The 27,031-nt window shown below is 36.7% G+C and overlaps 3 protein-coding genes and 1 long non-coding RNA gene across 4 annotated transcripts; 1 reads left to right on the top strand and 3 right to left on the bottom strand.

The window, feature by feature from the left end:
* On the top strand, positions 1-27,031 carry LOC136811105 (glucose-6-phosphate isomerase-like). Its single transcript, XM_067067710.1, is given in 17 exon segments — positions 1-102; positions 602-670; positions 12,022-12,072; positions 12,475-12,558; positions 12,841-12,984; positions 18,192-18,263; positions 19,186-19,284; positions 19,732-19,792; positions 22,628-22,671; positions 23,095-23,130; positions 23,476-23,559; positions 24,338-24,370; positions 24,762-24,909; positions 25,184-25,239; positions 25,649-25,777; positions 26,176-26,240; positions 26,931-27,031. Coding segments are annotated over 17 exon segments (1,359 nt in total). The 3' UTR covers positions 27,013-27,031.
* Positions 2,957-7,180, bottom strand: LOC136811620 (uncharacterized). The gene is made up of 2 exons (XM_067068248.1): positions 6,896-7,180; positions 2,957-5,592 (listed from the first exon to the last, which is right to left on the bottom strand). Exon 2 carries the CDS (start codon positions 4,134-4,136, stop codon positions 3,159-3,161), a length of 978 nt encoding a protein of 325 aa, XP_066924349.1. The 5' UTR covers positions 4,137-5,592; positions 6,896-7,180; the 3' UTR covers positions 2,957-3,158.
* On the bottom strand, positions 13,955-15,500 carry LOC136810900 (uncharacterized). Its single transcript, XM_067067487.1, has 3 exons — positions 15,482-15,500; positions 14,770-15,240; positions 13,955-14,566 (listed from the first exon to the last, which is right to left on the bottom strand). The coding sequence occupies exons 1-3, from the start codon at positions 15,498-15,500 to the stop codon at positions 14,079-14,081; spliced, it is 978 nt and encodes a 325-aa protein (XP_066923588.1). The 3' UTR covers positions 13,955-14,078.
* Positions 15,783-17,350, bottom strand: LOC136810845 (uncharacterized). The gene is made up of 3 exons (XR_010847166.1): positions 17,147-17,350; positions 16,732-16,872; positions 15,783-16,269 (listed from the first exon to the last, which is right to left on the bottom strand). It is a non-coding gene; the product is annotated as an uncharacterized lncRNA (long non-coding RNA).

The raw sequence follows: 27,031 nt of genomic DNA, 5'->3' as shown, positions 1-27,031 counted from the left end.
ATGGTGGATTATCGTGAACTGCTTCTCTTTCAGGCAAGAGCTGGCGATGTCGAAGAAATGAGAAACAAAATGTTCGCCGGAGAAAAAATCAATATCACTGAGGTACTTTTGTATTGTACTTTTTATTCTGTGTTTGACTTTGACTAACATCTGCTGGAATGATCTGTAAATCTCGTTAATTTCGAACTTCTATTATTCGAATCTTTCTATAATTCGAACTTATTCCCACTCACCGTCAATGAGAAACGCTCTCAAAATACTCTCTATAATTCGAACCTCTCTGTTATTCGAACAAATCAGATTCCTCGTTCGAGTTCGAATTAGCGAGAGATAGACAACTATAATTTGATTAGATTTATTTTTCGGGAAGTTAAAAAATTGGTGAAATTCTTTACTTAACATTAAATTTGCTGACAATGATAAGTTAATAGGACTTTAATCGTTTACATACTTGTATTTTGCTGGATAACGATGTTTTTGAGCTCTTTTTCGGAGATAAAACGCAAAATAAAATGCAAAATTTATTAATGTTATTTATTAAAGTGTCAGCTACAAACGTGTACAAATATCTTTTCAAATATTTTTTTTCTTTCTTTACCAGAATCGTGCTGTCCTCCATGTTGCATTACGTAATCGATCAAATAAACCAATCCTGGTTGATGGAAATGATGTAAGTTTCATTTTTTTTTGTCATAAAACTCTTTAATACCTGACTGACAAACTCACGAATTCAATATCTCTAAAAGTGTATCCGCTATTTTTTATAAGATCATCCGAAATTTTTGAGGTCAGCGTAGGTTCTTAACTTTTTTAGTTTTAAGTATAATAATGTTCTTAGGTTGTTCTTATTTTCACCATTTTGTGAGCGTTTCTGTCCGCATTTTCTAAGAAATTGAAATTGAGTATTAATTTGTTCCTACTTGTTCTTGATATTTTGGCCATCCAAACCTTATTTTCTTAATTTGTTCTTATAAAAAACGTGTAGTCTACGAGACCTCGAAAACCTCGAAAAATCCTAAATACTCGAAAAAGCTTGACCTAATTATATAATGTAGTGTTTATTTGTCTAATATATAGGCTAGGGTTAATATAGCATTTGGGACCTTGTTATATCTGCAAAATTGTTAGGGCTCACTTTGATCGCAATCATCTTAAAAGAAAGCTTCAAGTGATCTCTTATTCAAATAACCTCTCATCCTTACCTGTCAAAAGATATTTATTTGACAAGTCTTGACAAGATCCTTCACAAATGATTTATAGATCAATTCCACGAAATACAGTTTCTAGAAAGAAGTATTTTCAACCAAAACTCAATGAAGTTTATATACAATAAATATTAATTAATTTAAGCATTGAAAAGTATTGACAAGATTCTTCACAAATGATTAATAGACCAATTCCACAAAACACGGTTTGAAGGAAGTATTTTCAAAACTCGATGAAGTTGTCTGTTCCTAACTAACATAAATTTCACCCACAAAACAAAAAAAAAGAAATTAGAAATCTATGCGCAGGTCCGAACCAAACGGGAAACTTTTGCAAACTTGAGTTAAACAAGGTTTGACTTAAAGGTTTTGTTTTTATATAAGTGCTGCCGTTTCATATCAGACACATATTTCATATCAGGACAGTGTCTTTGCTATTGTTATATTATGCTTATATAATCAAAAAAAAATGTTTTTCTTTTCATCTTTCTGACAAATCTTGCTCCACATCCGTGTCAATCCAATTTGAAAAAGCTTGTAAATTTAAATTGATGAGTAAGCAAACGATATCGTTCTTATTTAAAAACAAAACCTTTAATCACCCTGAACATAATTCTTTCTGCCGTTGAAAATGACGTCACCTGTCTCTTGATAAAAGTGAGAAAAACAATTTGGAACTCTGCACTTCTAATCAAACTTATGATTAAAAATTGTTCAGGATTTTGAAACTTACCTTTTGGAGAAATGTTTTCACTTGATTTATTAATGAATATCAAAATAATCCTTAAAAAAATTATCGCAGTTACGCTGAATTCTTAAAGGTTTTGTTTCTAAATAAGAGTGATATCGTTTGCTTACTCATCAATTTTAATTCACAAGCTTTTACACATTGGATTGATACGAATGTGGAGCAAGATTAGTCAGAAATAGGAAAAGAAACACATTTTTTGCTTATTTCAGCATAACATAACAAAAGGCAGACACTGATATGAAATATGTGTCTGATATGAAACGGGAACACTTATGTAAAAACCTTAAACTAATAACTTTCGGCCTTATTGCACATATTTTATCAACATAGCATAGCCTTGTTTATGCTCATTCAAGACGCATGAAATATTCGTTAAATTCGGTAACGTATTCATGGTATGCTACATCTATAATCATAATATTTTTGAAAAAGTTATTGGCTACTGTGGAACAATGAAGTGAATACACTCGCTCTCGTGTTGTCTTCTGACCAGCCACCATGACCGTTGGAAAACCAAGTCAAGGAGAAATCCATCTCCATTCCTCCCAATTCACCGTCAGTAGACAAGAATTCACGTCCAGCTCTAGCAAGTGGCAATGGAGTCCTCGGGTTCCACATGGACCCGTAGCTCAATGGTAGAGCAAATGCCCGCGAATGGCATGGTTGTGAGTTTGAGTCTCGCCGGATTCGTTGGTTTTCCAAGGGTTCTGGTGGCTGGTCAGAAGACAACATGAGAGCGACTGTATTCACTTCATTGTAATACATAAAGGGCAAAATTCATGATTAACTACTGTGGAACCTGTTTTTCTCAAAAGTCGTTTTTTAAATTCCATAAATTCTCGAAATAACAAAATTTGTAGCTATGTTTTTAAAACTAAAGATATAAATGACCCTCTTTCACTCGATCTTTAAGGGGGAACAAAAATCGTCTTCGAATTAGAGAAAGATTCAAATTACAGACAGTAACTTTTAAGCTGAGGGGACCAATATTTTAGTTCGAATTACGGAAAAATAGAGGCTCGAATTAGAGAGAGAGTTAACTGTAGTAAATGTTTGAACAATTTGTGCTTTATTGTCAACGGGCTTTAGAAAGTGTATCCGCCCGTATTAGGTATTTGTAGTTTGCGTCGTGTCTCGAAATGGTAACTAGAGCTGTGATACTTTACTTACTTTTGATACTTTTGATGGGTTCTTTGAGTCTCTCAATCATCCAATTTGGAAATCCGATGATTCACCATTTCTCTCACACTGTTTGAATCCGCTCTCCTGTAGGGATAATAATTCGGGAGCAGTGGTTCGTCCGGCAGTGTGGAAAGAAAAAGGTCAAGTTGTCTTTTGAATTTAATTTTTGTGCAGTTTGTGATATTACGAATGTAGAATGGGAGAGAATTGAAAAGCTTAGGTCCTTCTTCAGATAGTGAGCCTCTCCAAATGTTTTTGTGTTTAGAATTTACTTCTTTAAGGTGGCATTTTCGTCCGAGTCTCTGGTTTTCGTAGCAGGTGATACCCCCTTTGTTCTCAGAGTGGTTGAAATTTGGAGAATATTTCTCTAAGATATACCAAGTATAGATGATTTGATATCTTTCTCTACGTCTTTCCAGACTGTATAGTTTTAGAGTTTTAAGTTTTTCCCAATAGTTCAGTCTTTGTAAAGAGAATATTCCATTTAGGAATGATTTTTGAAGCTGTTCTAGTCGTTGCATTTGGTGTCTCTTGGATGGTGACCATAGCTGTGAACAGTAATCAATGTGAGGGATTGCCAATGTCTTCCATAGGGTCAGCATTACAGTAGGGTCCCTTGTTTTGAAAGTTCGATATATCCATGAACTGATACCTTTGACCTTGTCGATTACATTTTCTATATGATTGTCATATGTCATACCCACATCTAAAGTGATCCCAAGGTCTTTGACTGTAGTCTTGGTCTCTATCACCTTTTGGGTATCAGAGAAGTATTTGGAGAGTTCTTTAAGTTCTTCATTTCTACCATAATTGAGATGTTTAAATTTAAGTCCATTCAATTTCATGTTATTCAATCCAGTCCACTTATAGACTGCGTTCATGTCATCTTGGAGCTGAATGATATCAGCATGGTTTTTTATTTCTTTCATTAGACGTGTATCATCAGCAAATGATGATAAGAAAGAGTGTAATATCTTTTTGTCAATGTCTTGTATCATTATCAGAAACAGTAGTGGTCCAAGCACAGATCCTTAGGGAACACCAGAGATGATTTCTGACCTTTCTGATAGTGTGTAGTCAACAGAGACTTGTTGCGTTCTACCTGTTAGAAAAGATTTGATCCAAGCAAGTAGTTTGCCTTTGATGCCATTGGTTTTAATTTTGTTCAGAAGAATGGTATGGTCGACTCTGTCGAAAGCCTTGCTAAAGTCAAGGTAGATCACGTCCACATTATTGCCGTTTTCTATATGGTGGATAAGTCGTTCTGTGTGAGAGAGAAGTTGGCTCAGGCAGGATCTACCAGATCTGAAACCATGTTGGTTGCAATTAAAAAGATTGTTGTCTTCAAGATGTTTTTGTATCTTACTTCTGACAATTTTTTCGAAAATTTTTGAGACATTCGAAGTTAAAGCGACTGGTCTATAGTTTTCTGGTAAACCTTGATTGCCTTTTTTGAAGATTGGTGTGATGTAGCTTGATTTCAGTAGATGGGGAGTTTGACTTTTGTCTAGAATATTTCTCCAGATAAGACAAAGGAGTTGCAAGTTGTTGTCTGGCTTTTTTGAGCAGGATGGCAGAATGTGGAGAATGCAAACTTCACAAAACAAGTTACTGATGTCAATTCCAGTTTATATTTTAGAGTTCTGTTAGTTCTTTTAGGGTTGATTATAGTCCATTACTCAAGCATATATAGAGTTCTGTGTTTCATTGTTCTGTAGATCAGATACAGTAGAGTCTCTTTATAACTCAAACATCTATGAATTCTAATGTCTCCTTAACTCGAACAAGTTTTCTCGTCCCTTCTGTTAACAATACCGAGGATATTGAAGGCGACGGTAAGTGAAATCGATACAAAGTCGATAGTTGATGTATATTGCTTTTGCTCACCTAAACAGGCGACGGTATTTTGGTGTTTTTACCGTCGTCGATTAAAGTGGACGGTGATTTTGGAGATATGTCAACTTTGCTTCATACCGTCCCCCTCGATTTATCTTGAATAAATCCATCAACAATATTTGACGTAGACATGAACACAGTGTCTGCCCACATTGTCATCTTCATACGTTTTATACAAATCTTCCGCATTCCACACCCTCAACTCGTCCCCAGACTGTACGCCGATCGGATTCTCAGCCACCAATAACAATTCTTTCCCATTTTTATCTTGACCGGGTATTTTGAATTTGTACGTTTCGTAAGGCCCTTTAGGGACCAAAACTTCGTTTTGATTGTTAGTAACAACCGTCAAAAAGTCATCGTCAGTGAACACTATATGGTTACAGCTCCATCTGCTTGGTCCGTAACTATCCCTGTCCGTGGAGCATTCGATTCCGCCGGATACAGAGACCAATTTGATGGGTTTGAGTTTTCCGTTATACGGAACTCTGAAAGCTGCGTACTTTGTATTTTTAGGCTCATAACATATCGGTTGAACGGTCACTGGCGTTTGAAAAGCTAGAAAGGAAGAAATATAAATCAATTCATGATAATGCACCATTGCAATGTCTTCTGATATTACATCACGGGACTAAGGGCTGATTGGTTGTAAGTGACGTAAAATAAGTCAATACGTCACTTTCAACCAATCAACTGTTGGGTCCATGGAAGCCATTGCAATGGTGTATATCATGAGTTTAGTATAGTCTACATAGCTGACAACTACTCCAGCATTATAAGCCTTTCTAAGGGAAGGAGTTTTACGCTCGGAACGAAGGAAGATATGACGTAGAGCCTAATGTAGTGTGGATTTAGATATTGTTGTAGAAAATTTTTTAAAGGGGTCTTGATTATGCATTTTGGCTCAAGATTGGCCTATTCCATAGACGAATGGACGTTACTAGTATGGACGTTTGCATTCAATGGAACTGTTTAAAGGGGACTTGATGATGCAAGCTAGTTAGGTCATTTGGGCTAAGGTTGGCCTATTCCATACGATTTGTGGTTGTTAGTATGGAAGTTTCCAATCTCTGGAACTGTTTAAAGGAGACTTGGTGATGCAAGCTAGTTAGGTCATTTGGGCTAAGGTTGGCCGATTCCATACGATTGGTGGTTGTTAGTATGGAAGTTTCCAATCTCTGGAACTGTTTAAAGGAGACTTGATGATACAAGCTAGTTCGGTCATTTGGGCTAAGGTTGGCCGATTCCATACGATTTGACGTTGTTAGTATGGAAGTTTCCATTCTATGGCAAAACTAGCATAAATATCCTTGAAAAAAAGCTTTTCATACCTTAAAGCGAGGGTGAACAAACTTAAATTAGTCTCCCCCTTGGGGATTTTAGAATAACTTTTTACCCTTTTGGAAAAATGAAAAAACACACCCTCGGATTACCCTCTGGAAATGTTCATCCACGAATTTAAGCGAAATCAGGAATAGGTGAAACCCTCATTGGTATGTAGAGTTTAATATGGTCTAAATGGTTGTTGAAATTATTTATCTGCGTTCAATAAGAAGACGTATTAAATCTGAGAAATGATGGTACCAAAGAAATAACACATAGTACTTAGAGGTTTTGATTTTAAATAAGAGTGAAATCGTTTGCTTACTCATCACTTTTAATTTACAACCTTCTTGATATTGAATTGACACGGATGTGGAGCAAGATTGGTCAGAAAGATGAAAAAACATTTTTTGCTTATATCAGCATAACATAACAATAGTAAGACACTGTCCCGATATGAAGTATGTGTCTGATATGAAACGGGAACACTTATGTAAAAACAAAACTTTTAATGTATCTATTATGAGAAGTAACTCACTGGAGTAGATTGTACCTTCTTCTTGACCTCCAATACCTTCTGTCCGACACTTCTCTCCATCCACGCAGTAACATCTATACCATTTTTATCTCGCAGTGCATCCATACATTTCATTGCCCCACAATGCAACACACATTCTATTATGGAGACTGTAGGAATGCCTTCATCTACTTGAGTGCAGTTTTTATTTATTTTGACAACATTTTGCTCGTAGAATACACTTTTCACAAGTCGAAGAAAATTCATATTGATCAAAATCATGATGAGAATTCTATGTTGCTTCATTTTTGCTGAAAATCAACAATATTTGACATATTATTAGCCATTCATTCCATGGCGATAAAATAAACACAAGACAACAAAATTCATGATATGCACCATTGGAGAGTCTTCTGAGAACTTTTAGAATTTTCCACCCAATACGTCACTTAAACAATAGAAAAAGTGACGTATTGGGTGGAACAAAAACAGAACAGTTAGAATAATTTCGTGAAGTCATTGCAGTGGTGCATATCATGAATATATTCATGATATGCATGAATATATTCATGATATGCACCATTGCAATGTATTCCACGGACCCAACAGCTGATTGGTTGTAAGTGACGTATTGATGGATTTTATGTCACTTACAACCAATCAGCTGTTGGGTCCGTGATGTAATGTCAGAATGTCAGATGTTCATGTATCACTAGCGAGTCTCCTGAGAATTTTCAAAATGTTCCACCCAATACGTCACTTTTTCTATTGTTTAAGTGACGTATTGGGTGGAAAATTTTAAAAAAGTTCTCAGAAGACTCTCCGATGGTGCATAATCATGAATACAGTCATAATGCAACGCAAGCTTTTTGGTAAAACTACTGCTGAAGTAAACAAAGAACGGAAAACAGTTACTATTACAATTTTATAAAAATAATGAGGCTCAAAAATGCCAAAAAATAAGAAGAATTTATGAATATCATAGAAAGGCTGAATTTTGGGCAAATTAAAGTTCAACACGGTAAAAATAGAGTATCCAGCCAGAAATTACCCAATTCCTCTAAAGATTAGGAATAGGATAAGATCAATTTTAGACTAAAAGTGTTTAAAAATAAGAACAGTTGACCCTCAGCAAAAATTTGCTGATTCTTATTTTTAAAAATAGTGTAAAAAATCATAATAAAAAAAGTAAACTGCTGACTTCAATCACCCATATTATATTCTTTTACTCACATATTTCCCTTGGAAGTGTGTCCAGTTTTAGTCCGCCATGTTATTTTCCAATTTACCTTAGATTTTCGAACGTTCGAATTTCAAAACATTCGAATCGTGCTGTTGCAACCAGAATTGCAAACAAGGTGGCGGACTAGTCTAAAACTGGACACGCTTCCTATATATGGGTAGCCCGATCCTGGTCAAGTAGTTAAAGATCGGTGAACCCAATTCACAATATTAGATAAACCATAAAAAAATCTTAAACACAAATATGAATTTAGTGCTCTTGTCTAAGGAAATTCTCTGTGAACAGTTAAGAAAATCAAGGGGAAAAAGTTGCTTTTTCCGATTCCCTGTGAATAGTTAAGAAAAATCAAGGGGAAAAAAGTAAACCCTTTGTCTTGTTTTTCTTCGATCTTGTTTGGACGTGAAATTTCATAATTTGAAACCTTTGAAACCTTATGCTATATAGGTGACTGGAACTGAATAGTCTCATAGAAATGAATGTAAAAGCCTTGTTAGATTCTTCAATACTATGAAAAATATATTTCATGACAGCCCTACGTGAGGTCAAATTGAATTCTAGAAAAAAATCTTTGAAGAAGAGATAGTTTGCTATTCAGATGGCCAGTGCTGTGTTTCGCTTCAAGCGAAAATAGACGCAGGCTGTACATTTTCATGTGTTATATTTCAAAACTATTTAATAATCGATGAAATGAATCGTTACATAGAATTTTTTTGCAACTCAACCCGTTCACTTCTATCAATGAAAACTATTCAAAATATTCATCAGTTTCATGTCATCGAAAAAGATCTCCTCCATCTGGACCCAATTCATCATATTCATGACGTAATGTTTTCTACGGAAAGACCCCGGTTTTTGCCGATAGTGGCAAATTTTATACAACTTTTATCTAGTTTAAATTTGCCACTACTGTCAAAAACCGGGGTATTTCCGTAGAAAACATTACGTCATGAATATCATGAATTCTATATTCGACGTAACTTGTGCCTTTGAGCTGCCCATGTTGAAATATGGCGTTAATGCAACCTGCTTTCTCCCCGTCAAAAACCTTTACCGAAATTCACCTTACTAACATTGTTACAGGAGATACAATTTTGATCATAGGGTCATAGTACATGTTTTTTTATTATAAAAGATGTTCTTATAACTTTTCGAGTTTCAAGCCTAAAAATGTTCTTAACATGTTCATATTTTCAGCATTTTTTGAGTATTTTTGTCCATTTTCCTAAGAAAACAGGTGTTTTAGAGCCCACAAAACCTCAACTTGTTCTTAACTTGTTCTTTACATTTCGGTCACCGAAGCCTTATGTTCTTATATGGTTTGTTCTTATAAAAAACGTTTACACCAGGGGAGGCTAATCAATGTAACCGAATCCATCACACTCAGTCACCTTATTTTTGGTCCAATGAACGAAAAAAAAATACAAATCGCCGATCGAAATATATTTGGCTCGCCACCTCAAGTGTGTATTTGCGAGTTTATGTATTTGCACTTTTGAGGACGGTAAAGTGACTGTAGCGATTCGGAAAAACCTGCATTTCTGCCCCACAATATCGAGGACGGTAAAAGTGCTACCGTCGTCCTCAGTTGGTCACGATTTAGTCAAATTAGAACTTTACCGTCTCCGTCGGAGAAAAACACACATATAGTAGGGGGAATTTTGTTCGATTTTTTGAAATCGCTCGATTGTTTTGTTAGAGACACTTGTTATACATTTTTGGAAACTTCAACCTTAGAGAAATCGAAATTACGATGTTTCCAATTTTTTTCGGACACTTTGGTGTGATTTTCGGACAAATATGACGGTCTCAGGCAAAAATCATTGGGTCAAAAATTAATGAAAATTTTAGCTTGAGAAAACGGATACCTGTTGTAAAGCTCTCAAAAAATTAGGATTAGAAATTTTCATTAATTTTTGACCCTATGATTTTTGCCTGAGACCGTCATATTTGTCCGAAAATCACACCAAAGTGTCCGAAAAAAAATTGGAAACATCGTAATTTCGATTTCTCTAAGGTTGAAGTTTCCAAAAATGTATAACAAGTGCTTCTAACAAAACAATCGAGCGATTTTACAAAATGCCCTCTACTAACATACATAAACTCGGTATTAATGCTAATCAATGCACTGGGCTTGTTCAAAATTCACTGACCTGGAATCTAGATTTCACCAGAGTCAATCTTTCATTCGTCAGTCTATCAAAATCAAAGCAAAACCCCTGCTAACAGGATTTCAATAATGTAAAAAAAAATATCCCATCGAAACAAGCCTGAAGCAGATTGCAAACTCTTAAAAAAAAAACACGATCTGCGAGTACCTCAATTATTTCTCAACGATATCTTCTTGACTTCAATAATTATATGTATGTTACAAAATATTTTAAGAAATAATTGTTGATATTTATACCTATATGTTTCCTCCCAGTTTAAAAAGGCTGGAATATTTTTAAATGATTTGTTTTAAGTAAACTCTTTTCAAGATAATTTCTGTAGTTAGTCAAATATATCACCTCTCTCCGTTATACCTCTCGGCCTTTTGACCAATCAGAACCCTGCTCTGACATCACGTGATGTCTTGCCGGCCATTGATTCGCTGTTGAATGCTAAAGAAACAAAAGATGGGAAAGAATATGAGATTTTTGGGTGCAAATTTCTGACTTATATAATAGAATTATAAAAAAATTATATCTGAAGAAGCTAATCAAATTTCAGAAAACAGTAAAACTTTTCCCACATCATATGGCAAGAATCAAATGACCAATGAATTTTAACAACCCAAAATCCTAAAAGAAAAAAGACGAAACAAACCAAATTTCACTAGAGACACATTACTAGAACAATTAAAAATGAATTTAATGAATAGGAACCCAATATTTAAAATGAAAAGAGATCTAAACTGAAAGAACATGGAAAAAGTATGGAAAGATGAAGACCGAAGTCTGAGATCAGGTGCGGTGCCCAGAGTAAGCCACCCATATATATTAATACAGGATGTCCGCAAAAAAATTTACTCTCCGAAAGACAATTGGAAATTTATATGCTTTTACTAGGATTACTTAATACTAGATCGATCAAAACTTGGACTTTAATATCAGCTTTAGCTTTGTAACACCCTGCACGTCTTCCGGCCAATTATTCTACATTTTACTCTAACTAAAAGTCTTGCCTTCTGTTGGTCTAATTCGGGTAAAGCACGTGTGTATGACGTTTAATCGTGAACGGTAACAAATCCTTTCAGCTAAGGAAAAAACCGAAACAGCGACGCATTTAACCTGAGTCGCAAAATTGCTGAAACCATTTTAGTACTTTTTGACATCGAAATGCCGTCGTTTTGTCGTCAAACACTGAAACACCGACAGACAAAAATGGCTAATACCGTCACACTGTCAAACACATACGCTCACAATTTCTGCGAATGTTGTTTTCATAATTACAATTACCAGCATCTTAAATAGTCAAATAAATTTTCCATTAGACAATCATTGAAGTCCTTATTATTTTGTGCGCCAATCGGATTGTCAGCATCAGCATTTAATCACGAATCTCTTTCTTCGCTTGTTGATGATGATGATGATTCTTCAAGTCGGAATGCTTAGCGCTGTCCAGACACCGCTGGTTCTGTGTACGTGAGCCACAGATACCATGATGCATAGTGATGTCACTCGAACTACGCGGGAGAGCATATAGCTAGGGTAGAACGGACATATCAGTCAAGGAAATACTATCACCCTGTAGCTGTCTTCTGCCCAGCCATCAGAAGTGTTGGAAAACCAATTGATTTGGTGATAGTTGAACCCCCTGTGAGCTACATATTCGCGGTAGTTCTCATTGTGATCGGGCGGTGCTTGCGGAACCAGGAGTCTGTTCATTACCAATTTTTATTATAATTACGTTCTTTTTTTGGCAGGTAATGGGTGACGTCAATGCTGTCCTGGCTCAAATGAGATCTTTCACACAGGTAAATATTCCTGCTCCATAAATTTTTATCATAGAAATGACACATAGAGACAGGGACCTCTGACCTTTATATACCCTTGACCAAGCTATATCTGCCATCTTTGATCTGGATGCGGGTTAATTTATAATTCAATGAAATTTTCCTTTATTTTTTTTCCCACATTTAGTAGTGCTACCATCAGGGTACCACTTGCAAAAAACTCCGATCAAAGATTTTGGTTGGCCGGGATCGAAAAACAGTGTCCGGGGTATATAAAAGTCAGCGACAAGGACCCATTTTCAAAGATCTCAAACATTCCAACATTTTGGGTATTGGACACTTGAGTGTGTGACAGCAGAAAATCTTCAAACCAACTGATCATCCTTTTTATCTTCGTACATTATTATCTCCCTAATATTTTAGGATGTGAGAAGTGGAACATGGAAAGGATATAGCGGAGAAGTGATCACAGACATTGTCAATATAGGGATTGGTGGCTCAGATCTGGTACAGCTTTTACTTTTTTTGTCTTATTAATAAGCGTTTCTAAGCGTTTCTAAGCTTCAAGGGAAGAAATTTGTCTTTAATCATTTTTGTAGGTCTTCCTATAAAACTTCTTGTGAGATTAGAGCACTCCCACTTTCAAGGATGTAGAGTAAATGGAGAAATCCAGGGAGAAAAAGTGACGCCCTCCCCTACCTTTACTTTAGGTAGATAGCTATCGAAAGAGAAGCCTTCGGGTCGATCCGGACTGCGGCCGCAGACTTACTTACTTACTTTGTGTTTTAGGGACCACTGATGGTGACTGAAGCTTTGAAACCTTTCGTGGACGGCCCTAAAGCTCACTTTGTCTCAAACATCGATGGTACCCACATGGCAGAAACGCTAAAGAAATTGAAACCAGAAAGCACTTTGTTTATTGTGGCTTCAAAGGTTTGTGGTGTCATGTAGTTTTTGGACCTACCTCGGAGGTGCTTTAAATTAACCTTCGTTCGTTCGTTCGTTCGTTCGTTCGTTCGTTCGTTCGTTCGTTCGTTCGTTCGTTCGTTCGTTCGTTCGTTCGTTCGTTCGTTCGTTCGTTCGTTCGTTCGTTCGTTCGTTCGTTCGTTCGTTCGTTCGTTCGTTCGTTCGTTCGTTCGTTCGTTCGTTCGTTCGTTCGTTCGTTCGTTCGTTCGTTCGTTCGTTCGTTCGTTCGTTCGTTCGTTCGTTCGTTCGTTCATTAGTTTTTTCTGATTTTTGGCACAAAGGTGCAAAATAATGATGCCCAAAATGTGACGGAGCCCGATTTTCGAGAAAAAAAAATTCCGGCAGAAATATGACTGAAAAACCTGAACTTTCTATTTCTATTTTTCCTTCCCTCACCCCCATCAACAATCAATGATGAAATTTAATGTGTTGTGCATTTTTGCTAAACCCTATATTTTCTGACTGATTGTTTTCATTTTTCTCCTTATTGTTATCTAACTTTCATCATCAGGTAGGTCCATTCAGCGTGTAGCTTGTTATATTATTGGCTATTATAGTGATCCATACAGTATGCCAAAATAAGAAAAATGAGTTAAAATTGCTTGTCGCATGGCCACTTTCAGTTTTATTTATTTGATTCTTTTCCCTGCAAATTACATGAAATCAAAGCAAAAGCTACGCAAAAATCTAATTCGAAATCCGTGTATTGTTTAAGGCAGTGCTGTGGGTCTAAATCTTAGTTTTAAAATTCTCACCCTCAGGCCAAACCATGGTTGGCCCTCGCTGTGCCACTAAACATCATATAATATCAAAATGCTTCCTACGGCACTGTGAAGATATCGTTAATAAGACTTCCGATGGCTATATCTTGAGATGTTTTGGTTAGAAATTTGCTGACTGATGCAAAAATGTTCCATAAATGTCAAACGATGAGTTTGAGATGATAATTTTCGAAATTCTTATCTTTGCATCGTTAAAAAGAAGTGGAGGATATAAAATGGATAAAGATAATAAAGAAAGTTATAATACAAACACTAATTAAAATCCCTTTAATAAGTCTCTCATTTTTTGTGTGGAATACTTCTGAAAACAAGATTCTTGATGAACGCGTCGGCTGCGTTGTGCCAGGGGTCTGAGCCCCACAATCTGACGTCATGGAAAACACGAGGTGTGTTGTTGATGATGGAGAACCGCCGTATTCTGTTAATCAAGGTAATGTATCGATATCTCTTATAATCGGTCTCGTAGATTTGGGCGATCTGAACGTTAGTGTATTTGTTGAACGGGACATGGTTTGGTGTGTTGAAACAATAATTATGGTTATTGTTGATGGCGTGGCAGATATGGAGCTTCCGGGTGTTTGGGACGAACCAGATTGATGGAATACAGTAACCAAATGTTCCGTGGCTCCCGCCGATAGTGGAGTGTAAAACGTTGGTCCAGTGGTTCTTGATACTGCCCACGTGTTTGACGTCGAAAGACATATACCATTGCTTCTCAATGCGCGGGATGAATCGAAGGAGCTTGCCTTTCGAAAGTTTGTAACCACCTGAAACGATGAGAAGAAATGGTTTTTTATATTAAGCGTCAAGGCTTTTTTTGTTTGGAGCCCCTTGCCAAACATTCGATTTATTGACGTCACTTTAAACTTTCAAATATCTTGCAGTAGAGAAAAATCAATTTGCATCAGAACACTTTAAGGCTTCTTTTTTTTCAGAAAATAATCAAAGTGTAACTCGAAGATTTTCTTACCTCCTGAGGTTGTTGTGACTTGAAGTTTACTGATGTCCGCTTGAGCTGGTGAAAACCATGGATCGCCCTGGTAAACTCTAACATTGCGGAAAGTTCTTGGGCTGGTGTTAACAACGTTCAGTTCTACTTTCTTATTAATGGTGACTGTAAAGTAATTGGTGCAGCAGCCGACTACTTTCTGCTTGATATTAACTTCGGTGAATTTATTTATTAGTAAATCCTTACTGGTCCAATGATAATTATTGTTGGCGCCGAGAGATGTTGCAATGAAAAGTTTATTTGAGTTTGGCCGGAACCAGACCCCGGGGATTCGATCGCCATGAGATCCGTGATTCCTGCCTTTGGTGACGTGAAGTATACTTTCCCACGTTTTGGCTTTTGCGTAGGGGCGGATACGAAAAGATACTTCGTACTCGGAAAAGTAGGTTGGAAATGTTTTGATGAGGGTGTTTTTTCGGATGGGATGATTGGCTAAAAGGGAAATTTAAGTTAAGGTTAATATTTCTATCGAATATTTGTAATACATAGCATACCATTATCCAATTCATTCTGACCGTAGACAGCAGCCGTAACTGAAGCTTAGCAGCATTTGACTGCATCAAATCCAATTCCTATTCTGGTCTTACTAAGAGCTTTGGAAAGTTCTACTAGATGTCTCTTTGCTATAATTTAACAGTCAAATAAAAGAATTGAATGTGGCGCCTACTCGTACCCGCGACACCCTTAACCATAGAATTATAAAGCCCGAAGGGCTAGATGTCGTACTTTAGCTGAAAAGTGTGTCGTGGTTAGGTAGGAAATCCTAACTAGGTCACGTGACATTACAATATAATTTCAGCGCTTGATCAATCTGAAGCTTCGCGGGTTTTCGAAAACAATAGCAACAATAGCAACAATATTTTTTCCGATATTCAATTTTTTTGCCTGCGATGGCTTAAAGTACGACATCTAGCCCTTCGGGCTTTATAAATCAATGTCCTTAACCTCCCCCAAAGAAGAGTATCTATCCTTACTATATTGGCTATCACTGATGTAAAGACTTCTGATGTTTGCTGGTGTGCTGCGTTGTACCATGGGTCTGCTTTGTACTTTGTGCTTGTACTTGTTTAATGTTCTGGAAAAATTCCGGAGTCTTGTTCTCCACGTTTGATATTTGTTTGCCGTTCACCCAAACTCGATACATATATCTCGTTGGAGTATTGCTGGGATATTGGCTAATCGAGACATACGAATATTTGTGAAGAGGCAACGCAGCACTGTTGAAACACCAGTTGTTACTGTTATATAAACCAGTACAAATATGAAGTTTTGAGGTATGTGGCTCGATAAAAACCGCTGGTACTCTACGGCCGTGAGCTCCAGAGTTCCCACCAGTTGTAAAATGTATGATACTGGTCCAATGGTTGACGATATAAAGTGGTTTGATTTGAAACGATATTGAATAAGCTGGTGACCAGGTCTCGAAAGCGTCGTGGATGAAATTTTTTCGAAGTGTATAACCTACAAGGAAATAGGAGAATATCCTTTTGAACGTTTTTTTTTCGCAAGTAAAACTATAAAAGGTATAAGTGCTTGAGCACGAGGAAACTGATTTTTCCTCAGAGCTCCGATAATCAGTATTTTTGCATACTGAGCTCTATTGATTAAGGCCGGACTCCACTTTCGCGCGAAATGGGCGACAGTTTTTTCTTAACCTTTTTTGCCTGAAGAAAAGATTACGTCATAAAAAAGTTTCGCGCGAACAAAAAAAAGTTGAAGGAAGTTCTACTTTTTTCATCCGTTACGTCAATTTCTACCAATGGAATTGCTTCATTTTGTAACCGACCAATGACCTTACAAAAACATCTAAAAGTTTTCGCGCATGTCGCGCGAAAGTGGAGACCGGCCTTTATGACCAAACACCTATTAGCTCGCTGTAACTGTTTTCGACCCAGAAAAATACCGATAAGGCTCTCAACTCACCAACTTGTGGATCGTTGTGAGTAAGTTTTTCATCTCTCTTCTTTTCGTCATTTTCCGGTTTCCTCTCCTTTTCGTCTTCCTCTTCGTTCTCCACGATTTCGTCTTCTTTTTTCTTTTCTTCGTTTGGAGTTGGAGCATCAGCTGAAATTTAAAGTGTTCGCTTTTATTTAACTGCAATTTTTTCTTTCCACTACAGTATCACAGTTAACTCTCGTTAATTTGAACTCGAACAAGAAGTCTAATGGCTGAATAACAGAAAGACTTGAATTACAGAGAGTATTCTACGAGGTTTAGTTCGAATTATAGAAAGAATCGAATTATAGAAGCCTGCTGTATAAAAACAAATCCTTTTAGGTTAGAAACGTAAAACCTCAATATTAAATTGCCTTTGTATGTTTTATATGATTTTCCATACCTTTTTGAATCAGTTCATCTTTATTTTCCTTTGATTCTTCTGCCGGTTCGTCTTCTTCAGATTCTTTTTCAACCACATCAATTCGTCCTCTTTCTTTTCATCTGGTTGGTCTTAGTCTATATCCACCTCTTCTTTGTCATTGCTCAGCATAACATCTTCTTCTTCGTCGCTTTCAATCAATTTCTCGTCTTTTGCAACATCTTCCCCAAACGCTCTGGTTTGCCTAAAAGTGGAATTCAAATACTTTTCAAAATCATCTTAAGTTTCTGTGATGGAATGTTTTAGGCAGTATGGGTTTTAGAAACGTTGTTGATAATGGTATGGTAATTAAAAAGGACACAGAGCAGATCATTTTGATTTGTATACAGCAAATTAAAAATAAAACTGATATTTAGGTTTATACTTACAATTTGCGATTGCAATGAAGCAAGCAGTGAGAAGAAAAATCTTGCAAAGGTTCATTCTTCTTGTTGGCTTTTGTCTTCTTTATCTTTGGTTCAAGTCAAGAATGGAAATCCATATCGAACCCCCGCTATTTATACCCGTCAATTTCTTGTTCTCTTCAATTCATTTCGATCCATCCCCGATTAAAAAGTCATGAAAAGCTTTCGAAGGGGTTTTGGCACCGCCTTTACACATGCTTATGCTTACGTTGTTTATTCGGTAATTAAAAGGAGGTTTACGCAGAAATGTGGTTCAATTAATCTTTTTTTATTTTATTTATTTATTCTTTATTTAAAGTTGGGTAAAAACCTGCTAGAAAATACAAAAGTAAATTCTAATTAAGTCCAACTATCGTAAAAATATTATTTAAAAGCTATTAAAATAAAATCCTAAGAAAAAGAAAACGAAAAACTATTTACAATTTTTGCATGTGCATTTTGAAAGTATATCGCTTTCGTTTAGAGCTTTAAGAAAAGAGTCAAGATTTTCGTTTGATTTAACAGAAGATGGTAGTTTATTCCAAGAAGATACAGCTGCTTGTTGTTATTTTATTTTTATTTTATTTCCTTTCATCATCAAATATTATTTTTTCTTTGTATAGACTTTTACCACAGTTGAAACAATCACAAATGCTAAATCCGCTCATTCATGGCTTTTGGAAGCCGCTAAATCTGTAAGTACTGTTGATTCTCTCTCTAATTCGACCTTCAACCAAGGGATCAAAGAATATTCTTTGGACCATAGAAAGATATACGGAAAGTATTTTGGATGACTTTCCAGCTGAGGGGACGATGATTTAGTTCGAATTACAGAAAGATTCCAATGGTTAGAGGTTCGAGTTAAGAAGAGTTGCTTGTATTTTTTATCACTGCATTTACTATAATGTGATAGGTGCAAATCGCAACAGACCGGCCCCAGCAAAACTTTTTAACTAAGTCAAGCGTGGTAACATGCAAATCTTGTCATGTGACCCCAATGACAGGTACAGGATTTTGTAACACATTATACATAATTCAAACAAATCCTTTGTTGGGTCCCCAAATTATCCTTTTGAATTTCTACTATCATCTGCCACCTCTGTATTTGCTGACTTCGAGTTTAAACGGACCAGTGTTGGTTTAGTTAAGGTTGAAGGACTGTGTAATGTAAGACCTATCCGATTTCAAGGTACTTAAAATCGCTTGGAGTGTCAAGTTTTTTCTATTGTTGCATTTTTGCCTGCAAAGCCGCACCTTAAGTTGCGTAATATGTTTTATTAAGTTGCGTAATTCCGCCATTATGGAAGCAAACATAGACCATTTCACAGTCGTAAAAAGTAATGGGTAATCAGGACCACTGCGCGCTAATGACGACTTACCTTCGGTCTAAAGTTTTGAAAAATCTTGAAGATTATTGCGTCTAGCCAACAGAAAGCCGTTATGGAGGCGCAATAAGTCCTGATTATCCATGATCAATTTCGACTGTGAAATGAATGGTCTATCTGAATCCGAATACGCTAATTGAACGTTTGCTTGAAAAATTACATAACTTAATCAAACATGAAAGACCTCTATACAAGCTGTATTGACTAAATATTCTCCCATTTCTTTCTATAGGACGATGCAGTGGCTAAACATTTTGTAGCTCTCTCCACCAATAAAGATAAAGTGTCAGAGTTTGGTATCGACACCAAGAATATGTTCGCTTTCTGGGATGTAAGTTGCAAATTCATTTTTGAAATACCTTATTGGGGAAAACTTCGTCGGGGAAAAGTGACGAAATTTTGGACAAGTGACGAAAATTTTCACCGACGAAAATTTTCCCCGACGAAGTTCTCCCCGATAAGGTATTCCTTTAGGCAGAGGGTTTTATTTAGGCCCAGCGACCGGCGAACGGCAAATTTCGCTGGCCCAAAGCACAAAAAAACAAATCGTCGACCTGAAAATTCGCCGGTTCGTCGCGTAAAGTACATATTCGCGCTAATCAACACACTGGGCTTGCTAAGAATTTGCTAGCGTATCAAAAGCGAAGCAAAACTCCTTTGCAAGACAAAAATTAGAACCCTAGCTAGGCCTGGTTTAAAAGAACTCTAACTCATTTTTGTTCCTTTGCTCAAACATAAGATACTGTTTCTGCCATGAAGGGAACTTTTTAAAGTTCAGTGGGTTGGAGGACGTTATTCACTTTGGTCAGCCATTGGAATGAGTATCGCCATATATGTCGGTACGCACGTGTTGTGTTATACTTCAAATACAGTTAAGGTGAGACCAATTTGATTAGTTGTTTTACGGGCCCGACCGACCCTGAAATTCCAATTTGGTCGTAATACATTTTTATTTTCATTGCTTTACTGACTGTCAAATTTTTCAAAAATTTGGTAGTTTTTCCAAGGTTTTGAGAACGTTATGTTCAATTTTTCATTTTATCCATGAATTCGAACTTTTTGTGTCTTTTTATTTTCTTCTATTTCGCATTTTTGTCAAGATATAGTAGCTTTTGCTGCCTTTTTAGCAGATTTTATAGGTGAAATTCTACTATTATTTTCATTTTTTTTTTCGCCGACCGACCGACCCTCTTTTTAGGTAGCTTTGCCCGTAAAACAACGAATTAAATTGGCCTCGCCTAAACCCTAATTAAAACCTCTAATACCATGTTCAGACTTTATTGTTCCGTTTCGCTCCGGTATGATTTTCGTTACGGATCGAGAGTGTTCATATCGGTTTCGGAACGTTTCGAAGCAAGAAAACGGAGTAGTTCCGTTCCGATTAGAAAAGTGGAGCGAAACTGTTTCTATCTGTTTTGCTTTGTAACGTCTTCTTTCTTAACGTTTCAAATTTTGACGTTCACCGTTTCGAAACGGAACAGAACTATAACGCCTGAACATGGTCTAGAGACGTGTTGTGTGTGCCAGACAAGCTTTTTAGAGAGAGAAAGTGGTATTGACCTTTTTATTCTAACACGACTCTTCGTTTTTTCTTGTCTTTTTTATATCCTTTCCTCCTCTGGCCCCCACTGTAAGGGTCATTTTTTGGCCAAACTTTCTCTGCATGCACTGTAAAGGTTCGATTTCGGAAGCCAAATTTTCCGCCGAACAGTTGTTTTCAGACCCCCCCCCCCCCGCCGGGTAAGGTCTAGAATGGGAGGGTGTCCGGGTAGGGTTAGGACTAGCTTTAGGGTGATTTGAGAGCAGTGGGGGCTGGAGGAAAGGATATAAAAAATACAAGAAATAAAGAAGAGTCGTGTTTGAATAAAAAGGTCAATACCACTTTCTCTCCCTAAAAAGCTGTCTACCTACGTCTTGTGTAAAATACTGTGTAAAGAACTAAGAAACAGAACAGTTCTCAGATAGTGTCCCAAAAACTTAAAATAAAAAACTACTCTTGTCTGGCACACACAACAAGTTGGCCACACCTCACCACCTTTGCTACCATTTTTGTTTACATTTTTTTTGCTGATGAAGCATTTTTAAAAGCGCGGAATATTTCCGACCATTAAATTTTGAAATTTTTAGAGTTTTGGATATTTCCGACCATCAAATGATATTTCTGACCATCAAATGATATTTCCGACCATCAAAAGATATTTCCGACCATCAAATGATATTTCCGACCATTACGCTATGATATTTCCGACCATTAAATTTTCAAATTTTCAGAGTTTGGGATATTTCCGACCATCAAAAGATATTTCCGACCATCAAATGATATTTCCGACCATTGCGCTATGATATTTCCGACCATTAAAGATATTTCCGCCCGTCTACGGAAAAAAAATTTGCCTCGCCATCACCCTCGCCACTTTAACCGTAGCCGTAGAGAATTCCAGATACATAATCTCGCTAATGAACGCGCACGGGGAACACAAATTTGCACGAGTAAAGGAAATTTCGAGATATAGAGCTAGGTTTATAGGGCATTGTTGAATGAGTACCGTAAAACTTGTTCGAGTTAAGGAGACATTCGAGCTAAGAGGTTCAAGTTTAACCCTATTCGTACTAGGGGGGGGGCTCTTTCTGTTCGGAGGTCAAACTATTGGTAATAGTTCATGAAATAATAGAGCTTTTGCCGTGAAATTTTCTGTAAATTCCTAACTTTTATTTAGCTTCAAAATAAAAAAAAATTTGACACCTAAATATTTTCACACCTTGAGCATGATGACATTTCTGACAGTAAGGTGTCACAAAAATTGACACTTTTCTAATACAAATTTATTTTTAATGTCAAATATATCATTTAAACCGTAGTTTATTGAATATTTAGGATAAAATAAGCATTTTAAACTCAGACAACTTTTTTCTAAAGCCTTTGTTAGAATACAATAGCTATTTATAAGAACAAAGGAAATTTTCGGTTTTTGCTCACTTTGGGCATGATGAGTGACGTCATCAAAAAAATTTTTTGTCAAAAGTTACCTTACGTGACAAGGATCTTGTGTGCCAAATTTCATCAAAAAAGACCCACTAGATGAAAAGTTAAGGGGTGGTACAGGAAAAGCCCCCCCCTAGTTCTGAACCGCCCCTAAAAGCCTAGTTTGAATAGGGTTAAGAGACTCCGCTGCGAAAGAGCCAGTAATAGCTTTACAGTACACATTGTACATAATTCTAGACATCTTGAATTCAGTCGTAGTCAAAAAACTTCTTACCTTCATTGCCAAGAATTGGAGAATTTTCATCATACGTTATTCCATCCTGAATATCAAGTGACTTAGGGCTAAGGCCATTGAGTTTCAAGCCCGAAGGGCTAGAGGCGAGACTCCTGAATGAGAAATGAAAGCACTTATTTCCCATTCAGAAAGCCCGCGCGTAGTTTTTACACAAACGCCGGATTGAAACTAAAATTTATCGCTAGATTTCAAAAAATGTAGTCCTCCTAAACAAAGCAACTGCTAGACAATCCGTCGTCATGATTACAGCGCGTTCTATGCGCGTTTTGGATGGGAAATAAGTGGCTTCAATTTCTTTTGCCTGAGAAGAGTTAAAGTTTCATCTATAGCACTTCGGGCTTGAAACTCAATGGCTAAGACCTACTAAGAGCTAACCATGTATTACGAATGTTTTAGGAATGGATGATTTTGAACAACTTTTATCTGGTGCACATTTCATGGTAGGACAAAAGATAAAACAATTTTGATCAACTAACTTATTACACGAATATTACTAGTCATTCTAATAAGACGAATTGAACAATTTCCCGTTAATAAAAACCCCCTCAATTAATAAAAACCAGCCGCTGTTTCCTTGAAAAGGAAGAAAAATTCGTGTTAATTTCAGATCGTGCAACTCTCAAGGTCATTAAATATTTGCCTAGTAATATTTGTGTAATAAAGGTACATCTTCAATTTTGAGCTTTACTAAGCACATTGTGACGTCAATCGATACTTTCAGACGTTTTGAGATAGAGAGCGTTATATCAGTACTTTAACTTATTTTGTTCCTTCGAATATTATGATCTTCAGTTATCGCTTAAGTTCGTGACATTTTATCTTCAGCTAACTGATTTTCATATTTTATGTCCTTTCATCTGTAGGATAACCATTTCCAAACTGTCCCAATGGAAGAAAATGTGAGTATTCGTAATATGTGCCGATGTTTATGACATTTTATTTTTACACTGGTTTTGAAACAAGAATACGTTTTTCCTTTCATGTTTAAAGCCAATAAGTTTGTTAAGTTCATTCAATTAAAATCGATTGCTTTTGAATAAACGCCTCCTTCTTTTAAACACCCCCTTGAATAAACGCTCATCCTTAGAGGAAAATTTTAAATAAAAGCACTCCAAAATAAATGCCCTCTTTGAAAAAAAACGCATCCTCTCTAGGAGGAGTCTTTATTTGAAACAAGTAATTGTAAGGTAGTATACTCACAACGGTTAAAAAAAGTTTTACTAGCATTCTTTTCGTTCCAACAGCTACCAGTCATCATGGCGGTGTTGGGAGTATGGTACAACAACTTCTTTGGCTTACAAACGCACGCTCTTCTTCCTTATGACCAGGTGAGAATTTACCTATCTCTCTTGATTCCCTTTTCGCAAGTTTACAAAAAAAACATATATATTTTACTCCCTATGTTGAGGAGGTGTGGACGTCCAGGGTGGTCTGGAAAAAAAATCCAGGGACTGGTTTTTCGATCGTAAAAATTCAGGGTGGTCAGTAAAACGACTTCAAAAATCCAGGGTGGTGTAAAAATTAGAAAAAAAATCCAGGCGATCCTTTGGAACCTTTCCCAAAAAGACCTCCTCAACAAGGGGTGTCAATTTGTTCTGGAATAGCTCAGCCTGTATTTGATGTATTTTCTCAGTCTAACGACGAAAGCATTCTCTTTATTAAGCTGAAAAGAATTGCTGTATCCCCCCTCTCCCGATAGAGGGAACAATGATAATCATTTCTTGGGAACTTGCTTTATCGAAGTGAGTGCCTTTTTCAAACACAAACCATTATCTATTACGTTACGTGCTGAGTGTTGAGGATTTTAACACGGAAATTATTTTCAAAGCGACCGTAGTGCAGTGGTAGAGCACCCGGCTGCGGTGCGCAAGGTTGTGGGTTCGACCCCTAGCCGGGTCATACCAAAGTTTCCAAAATGGTACTTGATGCCTCTCTGCTTGATGCTCAGCAATTAAGAGAGGGATCAAGGGTAAGTGGAGCAATCCAGTGAGAAAGAGTGGCGCCCTCCCCTACCTTCGAGTAGATAGCTATCGAAAGAGGCTCCTCGGGTGGCCTGTGACTGCGGAGCGAGTAAGCAATTAACGATTGATTTTTTTTCTGTTTTAGTACATGCATCGGTTCTCCGCCTATTTCCAACAGGTATTTATATGTCGAAGAAATTTTTCAAGAGCAGGTGTTAATAATTTATCATTTTGGCATCTTTTTAGAATAAAAATTTATTCGGGTGACAGCTCAACCCTGGAGGATTGGGTTCTGGGTTCGCGTGAATGAATTTGACTCAACCTCGTCCCCGTCCCCGTCCCCGTCCTCGTGTGCTTTATTTACGCTACTGATTAGCGCCATAATGTTTTGCGAACGAGGCTGGTCAAATCTCTATTTTATTTGTTCGCGTCAATTCATATTCCCGTTGTTTGACGTTTTTCGATTATGAAATTTTCACACTCACACACACAAGTATAAGTATTTAAGTGAGCCAGCTATTTCTTCAGGTTGAATTTTGAATGTTAATAGATATATATTTCCCTCACAGGGTGATATGGAATCAAACGGCAAAAGTGTTCGACGTGACGGCAAATTCGTAGATTACAGCACAGGGCCTGTCATTTGGGGTGAACCGGGCACAAATGGATAACACGCTTTTTACCAACTCATCCATCAAGGTCTGTTCTTAATTTGTTTAGCGATGGTCTTTTAGGTGGAAGTTACGGAACTTAGCCAAACTTTACATCCTTAAATATTCCGAAGATCTTTTTATCTATATTATTATTATTTAATGATTAAGATTTACATATATATTTATCACTACATTGTATTGGTGTGATAGGATGTCATTGTTTCCATGACAAAGAAAATTTCGTTCGTTCGTTCGTTCGTTCGTTCGTTCGTTCGTTCGTTCGTTCGTTCGTTCGTTCGTTCGTTCGTTCGTTCGTTCGTTCGTTCGTTCGTTCGTTCGTTCGTTCGTTCGAGTCGAAACTCAAAACCCGATTTCCAACGGTGCACACCATCAGGTATTTTGTCAAATTCTAAATGTTCTTACTTTTCCATACTAAGGCTTCAATATTCTGCAGGCTTAGTTTCTTTAGGTTAAGGTTGTCCTTTGTTCTCATTCTCAACTTATGAAGCTTTTAAAAATTAATAACAATTTTAAGTCTGCATTGATAGCTTCTCAAGCGTACAATGGGTTGGTGAGAAATGAGCGCCATAAGTCAGAACACGACCTCCAATCCCATAAAGATGAGGTGGACTATGATTACTGGGGGACTTTTCTTTGCATTTCGGCGAAATATCTTGACTTCTCTTATCTCTAAAAAAGTTTTGAAAGTCTCGAATCGCTACTGGAGGTCTTTGAAAGTTTTCGGCGGTGCATGATACCCCCTGAACAGACAGGCAGATCATAATCACAATTTTCTTTTTCAGATCCTTGCAGCCAACTTTTTAGCACAAACAGAAGCTTTGATGAAAGGGAAAACTGAAGAAGAAGCACGCTCTGAACTCGAAAAGTCTGGAATGGACGCGGGAAAGATTGCTGCGTTGGTCCCTCATAAGGTATTCTTTTACCTTCAGTTAAAATAGAATCTGAGGATGTCTTGTTTGTGTTTGAATTTATCCATTTTAAGACTTTTCAACTGTTTAAGTAATGATTGAAAAGCGACGAGATGGAGTTTTAACAAGCTCTATTTGATTTGGTTTAACCAGTAATAAAACAATTTTGTTACCTTTTGTGAAAAACGCGTAATTTTTATTACTCCAAATGACCAATTATTAAAGTATCTTATAAAAACTCCATCTGTTCTGCTCTAGTTTAATTTATCAATTCAGTTTTTGGTGACTCAATTTTGAAATTTATTTACCCAAATAATAAATTAAAATTCATTTTTCTCGAAGGTCAAACTTTTTTATATATTTTTGGCGCATGCGTTATCATACTCTTTGTTTGTTTATAGCAATTCACTGGCAATCGACCCACTAATCCCATCGTCTTTCAAAAATTATCACCTTTCACACTTGGGCTCATCGGTAAGACAGCTTTTAGATTTACATGGTACTAAACTGACATTTTTTGGGCTAGTTATTAAACGAAACATGACACTGGAAGTTTGATTTAGCTTGCACATGGAGAGTTTATTTAGCCCGAGACAAACCATAAGCACTTTTATTAGCTTTATTTGGCTGATTTCTCCCCTAAGATCTTGATGAAAAGTTAACCGCTTCTCCAATACTACTAACTACTACTTGCTTTTGAAGTTTTTGAGAACTTTCTAAAAGTAGTAGAATTTGAAAATATTGAATCTAAATTATTAAACTTTTTCGTGGTGTACTCCTTAGTCAATATAATCCACACTTAATGACACTCCCTTCTCACAGACCCGGTAGGATTTCGCCAGTGGGGTGAAAAAACTAACTGAAATTCGATGGGGATTGATATTCCCATGTTTTTTATGAATGGGGATTTGAATTCCATGGTTTTCAAGTCAGAAAATCCAGTGAAGATGGAAAATAGCACAATATTTTGCAGTGAGGATTTGTTTATTTCATTATCTTCAGCGGGAACAAAAATGGGAGTATATACTTTTCAACTGGGGACGATACTTTGGCAAATTTTTTCAGTGGGAGGGGTTCTACCGGATCTGTGAGAAGGGAATGTTAATTTTGTTGGTTCTCCGAAACTTGAAAACTATTTTGTTATTTTTTCTTCTCTTTCTTTGATAACATTGTACGAGCACAAGATTTTCGTTCAAGGAGTCATCTGGAATATCAATTCTTATGATCAATGGGGGTGAGTCATTGAAAAGTCAATTT

This window comes from Clytia hemisphaerica, unplaced genomic scaffold (assembly GCF_902728285.1).
Source record: "Clytia hemisphaerica strain Z4C2 unplaced genomic scaffold, Clytia hemisphaerica genome assembly, whole genome shotgun sequence".
NCBI lineage: Eukaryota > Metazoa > Cnidaria > Hydrozoa > Leptothecata > Clytiidae > Clytia > Clytia hemisphaerica.
This window is presented reverse-complemented; position numbering and strand designations above follow the sequence as displayed.

What these genes read in the sequence shown, in the direction of transcription:
- LOC136811620 (XM_067068248.1), bottom strand. Translation starts at nt 4,136, where the DNA reads ATGATACAAGACATTGACAAAAAGATATTACACTCTTTCTTATCATCA.
- LOC136810900 (XM_067067487.1), bottom strand. An exon ending in AGTCACAACAACCTCAGGAG is followed by an intron (nt 14,567 to 14,769) that starts GTAAGAAAATCT and finishes TCATCGTTTCAG; the next exon opens with GTGGTTACAAACTTTCGAAA.